At 38.7% G+C, this 14,098-nt stretch overlaps 1 protein-coding gene across 1 annotated transcript; it reads left to right on the top strand.

Annotated features, from left to right (window-relative positions):
* Positions 1-5,175: 5,175 nt before the first annotated feature.
* Positions 5,176-12,212, top strand: LOC308524021 (high affinity immunoglobulin epsilon receptor subunit beta-like; the record flags this gene model as incomplete). Its single annotated transcript, XM_081098155.1, has 7 exons — positions 5,176-5,237; positions 6,525-6,645; positions 7,179-7,313; positions 9,112-9,168; positions 10,341-10,496; positions 10,849-10,947; positions 12,117-12,212. The coding sequence occupies 7 exons, from the start codon at positions 5,176-5,178 to the stop codon at positions 12,210-12,212; spliced, it is 726 nt and encodes a 241-aa protein (XP_080954281.1).
* Between the last annotated feature and the right edge of the window lie 1,886 nt (positions 12,213-14,098).

A 14,098-nucleotide genomic window follows, 5' to 3' on the forward strand; every position in this document is an offset into this window, starting at 1 on the left:
CATTCCCTGCCCCTTCCTACTCCTCTACCCATAGTTTCTGCTTGTATTTTTTTTCCTGCTTGTATTTCTTTTAAAAAAATATATTTTATTGATTTTTCACAGAGAGGAAGGGAGAGAGATAGTTAGAAACATCGATGAGAGAGAAACATTGATCAGCTGCCTCCTGCACATCTCCCACTGGGGATGTGCCCGCAACACAGGTACATGCCCTTGAATGGAATCGAGCCTGGGACCCTTCAGTCCGCCGGCCGACGCTCCATCCACTGAGCCAAACCGGCTTCAGCCCTGCCTGTATTTCTTGTTCCAACAATGTGTTAAGCAATTATCTCAAAGTCAGAGATAGTTATTCCTGGCGCCACTTTCCTAACCAACACTATGCCTCCAGGAAGCACATTCTCCAGTTCCCAACAAAACATTTTCACTGCCTCCTCTAAAGTGTTGCCGAAGGCAAAGATCCAATTAGCCCGAGTTAGAGGAGGCCACTGCTTTCTGGAAAGACACTGTAGTCGTCATTACTGAGTGTCTCCAGTGTCTCCTACCCACGGCAAGATGGGCTTGAGAGGAAAGAAGTCTGTCAAGGCCTGAATCCTGTAGAGTCTCTCTCCACTGTCTTTCTTGTCAAAGGTGTCACCCAGTGGGCCACTGAGGATGTCGGCAAAGTGTTCTGCTTGGCTGCTATGTAGAGATTTGGAACACTGAGCTCTAAGATGGCTTCCTCTTAAAATTTGACTGTTACTCTGGTGCCATGGTAAAATGATACATATAGTTATATAGTTATTTATTTGGAAAATGTGGGCATGGACGCCCATACATGCAGGTGTATACCCCTTAGATATATTCAATCCAAGTGTTTGCACCCAAATTCGGCTGCCAGCTCTGGCAATGAGGGCAGTCTGGACACACTTGAGGTAAGGAATTTGGTCAGTGAGTTTCTGCATAAACTCCAGGGAACAGTATAAGGTAATAATACTCCAGGGGCAGCCAGGTTCTGATCTCTACCTCCTCAAATTGCTGGCTGCATGGCGTTGGGCAAGTTACTTAACACCTTTGATGCTCAGCTTCCTCACCTGTAAGATGGAAAAAATCATGACAATATCACCTTTTCACATGGATGTTGTAAGAACGAAATCAGTTAACATAAGAACATTTAGAACACGCTAAAAGCGAGATGAGTGAACTTAACTGGTGGGTTCTTGGGAAAAAAAAAATCAACATTTCCTCCATTAAGAAAAAGCTATATTGACATATTAGAGAGCATAGTTAATTTTACCTGAAGGCTGAAAATTCTCCCTGTTATCCATAGTTATTTTTAAAAGTTGTGGTTAAAAAGGGGCCACATTCTAAACCTGACAAGCTCAGGGGAGGCCTGTGTGGTGACTTTGCAAACACAGAGACCAAAAGTAACCACAAAGGCCCGAGCACCGGTTTGGCTCAGTGGATAGAGTGTCGTTCTGCAGACCAAAGGGTCCTGGGTTTTATTCCAGTCAAGGGCATGTACTTCGGTTGCAGGCTCCTCTCTGGGCCACGCCCTGATCAGGGCTCATGCAGGAGGCAACCAGTTGAGGTGTTTCTCTCACATTGATGTTTCTCTCTGTCTTTCCCTCTTTCACTTTTCTTAAAAATCAAAGAAAAAAATATCCTCAGGTGAGGATCAACAAAAATAACCACAAAGAATGGTCTGAAATTAAAACTTTTAAAATAAAAGCAATTTATGGTGGGTAGTCACGTCCTAGGCCAGCATCTTCCCTGACAAAGGTCAATCTTTATCTTAACTGAGCCTGTCTATCTCCTTTTTGCATTTCTGGTAATAGATTGTTGTAATGTCAAAGTAATTTCCCTTTTTCTGGACCCCTCAAAGCACAGGCATGGCTCTGAAGAGACCACAAATCCCCTTATTGTTAGTGAGTTAATCATTGACTGTTAACTATCCTGAACCCATCTATGTAAAAATATGTTTCTAACATCTTACTTTTCATCCAATCCCAGAGGTTTCCCCACTTTGCTTTCTCCCACCTCCGTCATCTATCAACAATGGATTTCATGTAAACCACAAGAGTAAAGGAGCTATGCCCTGACACAGAAATCATGATTTAGATTAGGGACTTTGAAAGCAAGGTCAACATTTATTCTTCAAAGCATGGTGAGAAACTGCAAAGCAGAGAACTAACGAATGAGGGCTTTAAAGTCACATGGATCTGGGTTCACATTCTGATACTGTGTTAATTTGAGCAAGTTACTTAACCTCTCTGACCTATTTGTCCTCATCTGGAAAGTAAGTATAATAGTAGCAAATACTATTTCAACGGTTTTTATGAGGGTGAAATAAAAGTAAAGCTAACAGGAAACAGCACCACAATTCCTGGACATTGGTCTTGCTGTTGTTGCTCTGGGTCTCTGGTCAGGTATTCAAGGAAGGTGGCACAAAGCTTCACACTTCCACTGTGGCTCCCCCATACCCTCTGATGACTTCAATGGTCTTCTTTTTAAGGTGGAAATTTGATGTTAAAGCTCCTGATTTATAAATCTACTGCTGAAGTATTTATATATCTGATCTATAAATTGTCCTCTCTTGATACTGAACTGAATCACCCACAATATCTATAAGTTCATACCCACAAGTTACTTTTATCTACTTGTTTACCATATGTGCAAAGATCTTTCTACACTACTAATTCTTACATCTCTCCTTAATAGTTATATATATATATATATATATATATATATATAATTTTTTGTTTTTTTAGTACATTCAGCAGTCATTTAGGGGGTGCCTACTATGTGCTATGTGTTGTGTTAGGAGTTTGGCACGTAACAGAGAGTGATATTAAACACCTGGGTAGTCTGCATAAATCTTTCTCTTTGCATTTCTGAGGTCACATAAGTGAAGAGACAAAGGTATTCTGTTCAAGTTTGGACTCAGCACTAGGCCTTTAAGACCACCCCTCGTTCTGTGAACAATATTTTGTCAATTCTGTGGAACATTAGGAGGTTGATATCAGTTAGTCTCAGACTCTCTCTTAACCTTGGCATCTTAACCATATTTATGGAACTCATACTTGGCTCAGGGTGAGAGAGAGAGAGAGACCCTTGAGAATATCAGAAGAGATAGTACACTTTCAATGTGTAACATGCAAATTTATGCATATTTATTTTAAATAATTTGAACATTCAGTTTGAGAAAACAATTCTTCAGAAGTGATCTGAAAGCAAATTTCTTTTGAGTTTGGGGAAATAAATCTAGTGTGTAAGTGAGAAAAGAACGGTTGCTTGTCAAAGAGGAAGCCAGATGGAGAGTGGATAAAAAGCATGGGCTAATGCATTGTCAGAAGGAGGAAATTATGTGGTGGGGAAGAAATGTTAGCTCAATTATCTCTTCCTTTCAGGCAGTCATGTGATCAAAACTCATCTTGATAAATTTGCCCCCAACAAAAAGCAAAAATGATTTTATCATATGTTTCAATGTTCACTATTGGGAAAGATGACAGAGCATGGGTATAAAGACCTGTAGTGTGGGCGCAGAAGATAATACACACCTCAGAAAGTGTAGGAAGAAGATGCTGGTGGAAATTGGTATATGAAGCAATTTGGAGGTTTGCATTTTTCAAGGTTCAATTGAAATTTCTTACAAAATAGCATCATGTCCAAACACCGAAGACCATCCTCCATCTGTTTCCTGTCTAAATCTCAAGTCTAATTTCTGATTATTTGTTGCACACATAATGAACTATTGTATGCTCCCAGCAAATACCAAAACAGGCATTTCTTCAGGTCTTTTCCAGCAGAGGTGGTGTAATTTCACTGAGGGTGAGGAAAGGAATCTCCTGAGCCTATGTTTAGCAGCCTCTGACATATTGTATCATTAATATCTCATTTGTCCGTTCTATTCTGCTGTGAGCTAGACAAGGAACGGGGACCACGGTACTCATCTCTGCATGCTCAGTGATACCAGCAGTACCTGACATGCTGCAATAAGTCCTTTTTGGATGAGTGTATAACTGAATGATGTTTATTTCTTAATTATAATAACACATTGCTCAGGTCCACCAATTCCTGAAGACACAGTGGGAAGATGGCACATGAGTTAATAAATTTTTGTTACAAAAGGCATACTAATACATATATCTTCTAGTGTCCTCTGTTCATATAATTATCTTAGTTTCCTGGAGAATTCGGATTTTATCACACCTCAGAGAAACAATCCAGATGATTAGAGGTACAATTTGTAGTATCTTACAGTTTAATGAAGAGGCATTCAAGGTTATGTCTATAATTAAACTGAAATGAAAGTCTGTGAATCTCACCTGTATTTTTGTTTTGTGATAGTCTAGCTAGTTATGGAATTAGAACAAACATATTGGTTTAGTGGTAGCTCTAACCCTAATTGTGACATACTGCTCAGTCCAATGCTACTGAGACCTACTCATAGGATTTGCCATCAAGTCCATGTCCCTCAGTGTTTCTGCTATCGCATCCTGGTCATCACAAAAATCAAAGCAGCAGACCATTAATAATTTAGTGGACAATGGAATCTTTAGTGTGAAATTGTCTCAGTCTGTCAGGAATAGTGCACAGCAGTTAGAACTCTGCCTATTTAGTTTCTGAGACCATCTGTGGCAGAGCCAGATACATTGTGTCCAAAAGAGAGGAAGAGAGAGAAAGATAATCAATATTGAAGTCGGAGATGAATGCAGAGATCCGGAGGCTAAGACATACTCCTACTTGTGAACCTAAGTATGATTTAAACAGGGATGATAGGCTTTTCAAAGGTACCATGGGAGAGCTCCCGCCATAGAAATGGCTGAACTGGGATGCAAGTAGAGAAGGACAGCTCTCTCTGTTCTGTAGTGTTTTTTTCTCACCTTCTCAATCATCATTAAACTGTTTCATTTTTAGGTCTGTGAATCCTGCTGGTCTCAGGCAGAGTTATTTTACAGCAGTCTCAGTAGACTACTCAATTTTCCCCTCTTCAAAATAGCAAGAGAAACCCTGTTGATCTTAATCAGCCAGTAAATTTATCTGCCTGACGAATGTCTTAACTATAAAGATAATCATTAATGTCATGAGCCAATCCATTTTAACTGTCCACCCAGAGCACACCCTGAGAGGAAGCACACCAAGGCTTGTCTGTCATTAACAAAATTCTTCATCACTGGATAGCTCAATTAATTTAAAAAAATGGAGTCGGAAAATAGAAGCAGAGCAGATCTTGCTCTCCCAAATCCACAAGGGCCCTCCAGGTAGGCACAGGTTATTATTTTTTTCATTTTCTGTTAAGTAAATCCATGTTACCTACCTTCTGACCTATTTCTGTTTTTTCTTTTAATCTTTACTGTTGAAAGTATTACATAGCTCCTCCTTCCCTTCTCCCCTCCCCCATTAACCTCTTCTAGCCCGCTCCTGTCCTCCCCCTCCTCCTCCCCAGGCGCTCACCACCCCATTGTCTGTGTCCACGGGTTATGCATATATGTATGTATACAAGTTCATTGTTATTTTTTTCTATGCTCAGTTATTTAGTGATCCAGACAGAGATAGTCACAATGGTGGGGAGATGGCAATTCATGGACTCAGTCACAGACCTATCTGGTTTAATTAATATATTGCTATACCTTACCAGTAGTTCTCTCTGGTTGATGGGAAGGAAGGTTTTTACTCAGCTTGTGGACTGGGAATAACTTAAGTTTCCTAACAATAGAGAGAGGCTCACATTCTAGGTATGAGGTAGGGGAGTTTGTTCTATCGATATAGGTTTCTAGCTCCGTGTCTGATGTGTGCTAAAGGACAGATGCTTTTAAAAATGACCCTGGGCTCCTTTCTGGGTAGTCTTTGTTAACCTTAAGCTGTGGAATTCTGTCCCACTGTTTTGAGGGGAAATGTTCTTGGAGTGAAGGCCAATAGAGGTGGATAATTTAGGTTTCCTTTGAATAACAAACATGAACACATGTTAAGACTTTCCTTTGAACAGTTTTGGGAGAGGCTGAAAACAGAACTTTGAGAATCAATGTTGGACTGTTAAATGTTAGGTGTATTCCAAATCTTTAGAAGGGAGAGTATTTCCAGTTAACCTCCTCTGAGGATGAAAACAGGATTAGAAATTCAATTAACCCTTCAAAGCCATTACTTTGAAGGCACATAAAATTGGGTGTGCCAGTGAAAAAAATATAGCCACACACATTTCTACGTTAAAAGGACTGAGATATGCATAGGTAAACATGTTTGATCGCTTTTATTTTCACTCATCAGCACAGATTAATTGGGAGAGAACTTGGTTTAATTCTTGGGTTAATAAAAAGACTTGGCACAGTTTTCATTCCATTTTGTCTGCTCTAGTCACTGATTCGATAGCGATCTTGACCAGTTACTTGGACCCTTTGAACCTTAGTTTTTTATTCATTGCAATAAAAATTTTAATTGCCAGACTGTTTTGAAAAAGTAAACAATGAAAGCTTTCCTTTTTGTGAGTTCAAAACTGGACATAGAAAGCTAGAAAATTTTCTCATGACTAAATGTCTGTTTAAACTTCACAGAGTGTCTGAAATTGAACTTTCAGAAGCACCTTTTCGTGAGAGCACCCTACTAGAGAAGGCTGCCCCATCACCACGCCAGACATGGCTGACATTTTTGAAAAGGGAGCTGGAATTCCTAGGGGTAAGTGAGCTTTTTTCAACCTCAATTAAAATAAGGACTGGTTCTAGGAAAGAGCATTAGGTTGCATCAACAGTTTTCTCAGTAGGATTCATGAGGAACAAAGAATTCAGTAGATGAGTTGACACCAACTGGGTCCTGTGGGGTAGAAAGAAGCATTTCCTCATGAATATTAGAATGAGAAGGCAAATAGGATCTGCCAACTCAGGCCAATTGCTGGTGGCTAATGTAATATCTTGCTCTGAAGGATTTGTAATCTCTATCTTCTCTTTGATGGAAAGGACAATTATTGATGTCCACCATGTCTGACTGAGTAAAGGCGGTGAGAATTATATTGGCCATTCCTGCATTAGGTCATGCTTGTATCAATTCTTAGAGTGGTCAGAGGATGCTGGAAAATAGCACATGTGGATCCTTTCTCAGGGCTGCCTAAGGCACCAAAGCAATTTCCCACATTTGGCCTTAATTGTAAGGAAATTGATACACTCTCGGGGAAATATCTTTTTATTCCACAAGAGTTATGCATTTCTCTACAGGTAACACAAATTCTGATTGGTTTCATGTGTTTTTGTTTTGGAACAATTGTCTACTCCGTGTTCAAGATTTCAGAATTTGAGAAAGATTTTTTTTCATCATTTAAAGCAGGCTACCCATTCTGGGGAGCAGTAATTGTGAGTATATTCCTATAATTTTCTCTGAAATAACACTGCACATAGCTTTTCTCTTACCCAGAACAGACCTACCTAGTCGTTTATCTCTAGTAGTCAGATTATATATAATAATACATTTATATTATATATAATAATACATTTATATTATATATTTGTATATATATATATATTATAAAATATATTTGCAGTTTATAAAACTCCATGGGTTAAACATTTCAGGTTTAACACAGTTTTATTACATAAGAAACCTGAGATTAATAAAAGTTAAATAAATTGTTCAAGGGAAATTTAGCCAATAAAAATAGAACCTAAATGTTTGAAATCCAATTCTAGAAAACGTCTCTAACACTCTCATTAGTAAAGTTAGTTTAGTAAAGAGAAGGAAAAGAGACTGCTTAGGTGAGGAGACAAGGTCAAAGGTATTTGATGAACTTCTCTCATGCCCTAGAAAATTTTTCAGGTGCTTTCTCATTGAATCTTTTTTAATCATTTTACTATTTAAAAACTAGATGACTGAATGAAATTACAAACATATCTAGCTTTATTGAGTTATAATTGACATACAATAAATTGCACATATATAAGGTGTATAACTAGATAAATTTTCACACATGCACACATACGTATGAAAACATTATCATATCAATATAATGAACATATCCATTATCTCTAAAAGTTTCCTTGTGTCCCTTAGTAGTCCCTCCTCTCTTATATTCCCTGTTTTTCCATCCTTAAGCACTCACTCACTCATCTGCTTTCTGTCACTATAGATTAGTTTGCATTTTCTAGAGTTTTATATAAATGGAGTGTTATACAGCATGTTCTCTCTACTGTCTGGCTTACTTCACTCAGCATTAATGATTTTCAATGAATTCATGTCATTTTCTGTATCTATACCTCATTCACCTCATTTTAAGTCTAGAAAATATCACATTGGGGGAGGGTGGGAGGTAAGGGGAGAGATCAACCAAAGGACTTGTATGCATGCATATAAGCTAACCAATGGACACAGACACTAGGGGGCACAAGTGGGGGGTGGGTGGGGGACAATTGGGGAATAAGGACACATATGTAATACCTTATTAAATAAAGAAAAGAATCCCATTGGTTTGTCACTCATTTAAAGACTTAGGACTAGATCAGAACTCTCCTTGAACGTTGGCTATATTTTATTTGAAACTTCTCTCTACTATCTTTTCATTCCAAACACTTAGCTTATTAGTGTCTCTCAACACATCAAACAATCTGAATCTTTGAGATTGTTTTGAACTTATGCTATTCATTAATATTTTCACATGTACGTTCTCATAATTACTAAATGTCTAGATGATATATGCCAGTCTCTAGAGATATATGTGCCACAAATACATTTCTTACTCAAATGAGCTGACAGTCTAACATAAAAGGTTCTCATACAAACAAATAGTTACAAAGCAATGAGAGCAGCGTTATGACAGAACCATGGAGCAGGTGCTGCTAGACGTTGCTACTCCAAAGGTAACCCATGGCCTGCCAATCTTAGCATCCTGCTGGAAGAAATTAAGAATCTCAAGCCCCTTCCATGACCTGCTAAATAACAATCTGCATTTTAACAAGACCCTCACTTGATTCCTGAGTACATTAACTTTGAGAAGCACTCCATAGGAAATAAGAATAAGAAAATAGTGAGCTTATGGAAAACCTGAAATGTTAACTTTGTAGAATATCCACCACTTAATCCTATATTTGGAGGAGGGGGAGTGAAAGGGACATAGAGAAGGGCAGAGACTCACTGTGCTTCCTCTCTTCCTTTGGACAGTTTGCTATTTCTGGATTTTTGTCAATTATGTCTGAAAAGAAAAATGCAACATATCTGGTGAGTTGCAATTCTGTTGTTCATCCTTGAGAAGGTAAGAAAAGTTGAATTTTAGGAGTCTTGAGGGAGACATGCCATCGTCTCTTATGTTATGAGATAATGTGGATATGTGACTTTTCCTCCCCACTCGATTTTGTTTTGGTTATAATCATTAAAATATCAGTTGTGTCATTTTAAAACTATAAAGTGTAACTACCTTGCCACTTGTTTAGAAAATATCCTCATACCAGCCTTATCCTTGTAAGTATAGACCAGGGGTCCTCAAACTTTTAAAACAGAGGGCCAGTTCACTGTCCCTCAGACCGTTGGAGGGCTGGACTATAGTTTAAAAAAAACTATGAACAAATTCCTGTGCACACTGCACATATCTTATTTTGAAGTAAAAAAACAAAACAGGAACAAATACAATATTTGTATTTGCAATGTGGCCCGTGGGCCGTAGTTTGAGGACCCCTGGTATAGACATTTCTATACTAATAAAAAGGTAATATGCTAATTAGATCAGACATCTTCTAGATGTCCTTCTGGACAAAGCCACGGAGGCGGGGCCTAGGCAGAGGCAGTTAGGGGCAATCAGGATGGCAGGGGAGAGCAGTTAGGGGGATCAGGCTGGCAGGGGAGAGCAGTTAGGGGTGATCAGACTGGCAGGGGAGCAGTTAGGGGCATCAGGCAAGGCAGAGTGGTTAGGGGCAATCAGGCAAGCAGGCAGAGTGGTTAGGGTTGATCAGGGAGGCAGGCAGGTGAGCAGTTAGGAGCCAGCGGTCCCGGATTGTGAGAGAGATGTCCAACTGCTGATTTAGGCCTAAACCAGCAGTCGGACATCCTCTGAGGGGTCCCAGATTATAGAGGGCGCAGGCCGGGCTTAGGGATCCCCTCCTCCCCCCGTGCACGAATTTCATGCACTGGGTCTCTAGTGATCATAGAAATGATTTGTTTCCAATTAAGGAGACTATTTGAGGAGAGACTGTGTGCCCATGTGGGTTTTCCTGAATGCGGTCCTAGCAAGAAAGTTATAAATCCTTAATAAACAAATACATTTTAAAGAGCTCCTCTTTTAATCTCTATTTTGTATATATGCAGAATTTACTGTATACATCCAACCCTGAAATGTTGATGGGTTAATTGAATGCACTGGCAAGTGCAGGAACGGGTCTAAGTGTTTTTATTATCAGGTGCAAGGAAGCCTGGGAGCGAATATGATCAGTGTCATAGCTGCAGGAACAGGAATCTTTATCCTGGCCACCAACCTAAAGAACAGCTTGGCTTATATCGGTATTTGCCAGGAAGCTTATGAAGATGACTTCTGTATGGCGGCCTTTTTTTCCACAGTATGTATTTCTTAATCCTAATCTAAGTAAAGAAGCCCCCATTTCCTTTTTTCATGGACACAAATCTTTTTTTGCAACCTCTATCACATAATGTGGTATTCTGTAGGTTCATGCACAGAGATGCTGATGACATCTTCCCCTCATCCCCAGCTCAATTCTGCAAGGTTGGAGTCATCTGCCTTGAGTAACCATCTCCTGGTTTTCGTGTGTGTGTGTGTGTGTGTGTGTGTGTGTGACTCTATAGGGACTGATCATGTGGGTGCGATGAAAATGGGAGCTGCTGTAAGGGAATGTACCTCAGGAACACCTAACTTGTGACCCACTCTGTCTTTTTTTGGTTATTGTTCAACAGGAACTTGTGGCAATGATCCTGTTTATTACCATTCTGGGGTTTGGGGCTGCTGTATTACTCATAGTCTACAGAATTGGAGAACTAGTCAAAGAAAATCAGGTAGGCAGAGGCCCGATACTAAATCATGAATGACAGGCTAAAGAATTTGAGCTTATTCCCTAAAACATACGGCCTAAATTTCCTAGAACATTTCTTCCAAGAAAGTATTTCTTGGCTCAGCCGGCATGGCTCCGTGGTCGACCTATAGATCAGGAGGTCACGATTCGATTCCAAGTTAGGGCATATGCTCTGGTTGCGGACTCGATCCTCAGTGTGGGGCCTGTAGTGTGCAGGAGGCAGCCAATCAATGATTCTCTCTCATCATTGATGTTTCTCTCTCTCTCTCTCTCTCTCTCTCTCTCTCTCTCTCTCTCTCTCTTTCTCTCTCTCTCTCTCTCTCTCTCTCTCTCTCTCTCTCTCTCTCTCTCCCCCCCACTCTCTGAAATCAATAAAAATATAAAAGAAAAAAAAAGAAAGTATTTCTCTAAGTTTCAGTGTTTTTGTTTCCAAATCTCATGTTTCAAATCACATTTCCTACTTCTAAGTAGCATAAATATCAGTATAGTTCTGTGACTGAGGGTTAGAAAAATTGAACCTTTATCATTTTAGAAACTGCAGATGGTTTGAAATGTATTAGGCATGAAATGAATGAGCAGGTAGCATGTGATGGAACCACTCAGATACTTGGGCTTATTTTCTGTCCCAGAAGAGCTCCCTTATATTTGTTCCCCTTCTGTCTTTTTTCCTTGGCTTTCACCTTACCACTTGCTCTGAAGCCTCAGTGTTTTTTTTCTCCTTAATTTACAACTATCACCTGCATTTCCTCTTGCCTTACACACCCATTGCACCTTGGATGTAGGAAAAAGAATTGCTAATACTTGATGCACATACACTTACTCAGATCTTCCAGATGAAACATATTCTCTCGAGTTGCCCATCTGTCCACTTGCCTGAAGCATTCAAGAGTGGCTGTCTTGTTTAGACCACTTTCCTCCAAAGACAATTAAGACAGTAGATGTACTAAAGTTCAGACACACTCACCAACTTGTCATTGACCAACATAATTTATTTTGGGCCCACCAATCTGGCTTGGTTTGTTGGAGATGGAGGGAATAATTAGAGTGTAATGAGAGAGAATATGAGGTCCAGAAAGACAAAAAGAGATGACATATATATCTCTTGAACAAGTATTCTTGGTGATTAATAGTGAATAATTTTTTCTTCACCAGATTCCAGAAGATCGTCTCTATGAAGAATTAAACATATATTCACCAATTTACAGTGAGTTGGAAGACAGAAGGGAGACAACTCCCACTGACTCATAAGAAGCACATTCAGAACATTCTCATCCATAGCAAAGGATATATGAAGCCAAGATCTTTGTTTAAGGGGATATTGGCAAAATTTCAGATCTCTCAATGATCCACCGATTTTACATTGTGATTTATTTTCCCCATGGTAATATTCTGTTTCTGTACATCTAAGTATCCCCGTTGCCCAATTTGTCAATATGATTGATTCCTGTTTTTGTTTTTTTTGTTTTCTTCACACCCATCTCTTCTGGGAAATCAATATGCAATAAGCATTTACTGTGTGCCTTTAACTGTGCAAATAGGGAAAACAAGAGGAAGGCTGGTCAAGAGTTGAGTAAAATTTTAACAGTTTTATGTAGTTTTCAACCCTTATAGAATTCACAGAAGTGATGGACATGATACACGTCTCCCACTAGGTTGTAAGCACCATTCAGCAAACATATCCTGAGAACTAATGAAGTGTTTTAAGTTTTCCACACTTGACTCTTTTACATTGTGTATCCCAATATTTCACTCATAGTGGGTGCTGAGTGTATATTTATGGAGTGGATGGGTGTAGATGCAGGGAAAATATCCCACCAGGCCAGGCCAGAGGTAGAGTAGATAAGGAGAAAAAAATGATTCTGAAGTGAATTTGGAGGCAATAAGGAGACCAAATTGGTACATATTAAGCATAGACTTAGAAAGATAGTCAGAAATTTGAATAGAAATTCTGTAATTATGTGTTAAATATTTTGGTGGATTCATATCAGGTTAACAATGGATGCTTCCTGCTTATTTTGATCTTATTATATGGAGAAACATATTATAGTATGTTAGAAAGATCATTGATCTTATGAAATGAAGGGAGTCTACATTGGAATCCCAGGCTGATTGCTTACTAGTTGAGTGAGTTGTGGCAAATAATTTACTCAATATGGGTTTTCTCATCTATAAAATTAAGATTAGGCATAATTTACCTGCCAGCACTAAATGTCTGTTGTGGAAATACACACATACACATATGTGCTATAAATTTAAAATGTCCTAATATATATTATTATATAAATTACCTAATTTATATATACATCTAAGAAATCTCCAAATCTTACTAATCTCCAATGATATAAAACTTAAGTTTATTTTATCGTAATTTCAAAAGCCTTACTCTCTGGTCCCACTTCAACATTCTCTTTAATATGGTTTGTGCTTGACCACTTCACATCAGCACCCTGACTTGAAATGTTCTGCTCTCTCTTCTGTACTTACTTGAATCCCTGCTTTCTTTAATGCCTATCATAAATCCCACCTCATTCTTTAAGATTTTCTAGCCAAGATTGTTCCTCTATCAAGATGATGACATTTTCAAATCAAACACACACACACACACACACACACACACACACACACACATCTTACACTATATATAACTTTCTAAATGCAAATATTTTATATTCATAATACATTTTTTTTAAGATTCAAAGTTTCCTAAGATCAGTATATTGTCTGAATCATCAGTGCATTCATGGACAAAATACTCAATAATATTTGCCGATTGATGAGTGGGCAGTGGAGAGTTTAATGAAGTTAGCATTTGATGAGATAATAGGACATATCCAAGGAAGAATTCAAAATGAAAGATGAGTAAATTAATGAAGATCTTAGCTAAAATGAAATAAGTGGGCATGGAGAGAAATGATCATATCTAAAACATGGAGAGAAATACTAATCAGTCTTCTTTTTAACAAGTTGAATAAAAGGATAAATTTAGACAAGCAATTGGGAGTAATGTGTTAAGTGTTTGATTCTAAGATCAAAGGAGAACACCTGGGAATGTTGAAGGAAATGACTGGGAGTCAGAAATATGCATTAATGGGAAGGAGTCCAGTTAGGCCTAAATTAAGCTTCGTTTTAGATGG

Source organism: Myotis nattereri (genome assembly GCF_964212035.1).
Source record: "Myotis nattereri genome assembly, chromosome: 9".
Taxonomy (NCBI): domain Eukaryota; kingdom Metazoa; phylum Chordata; class Mammalia; order Chiroptera; family Vespertilionidae; genus Myotis; species Myotis nattereri.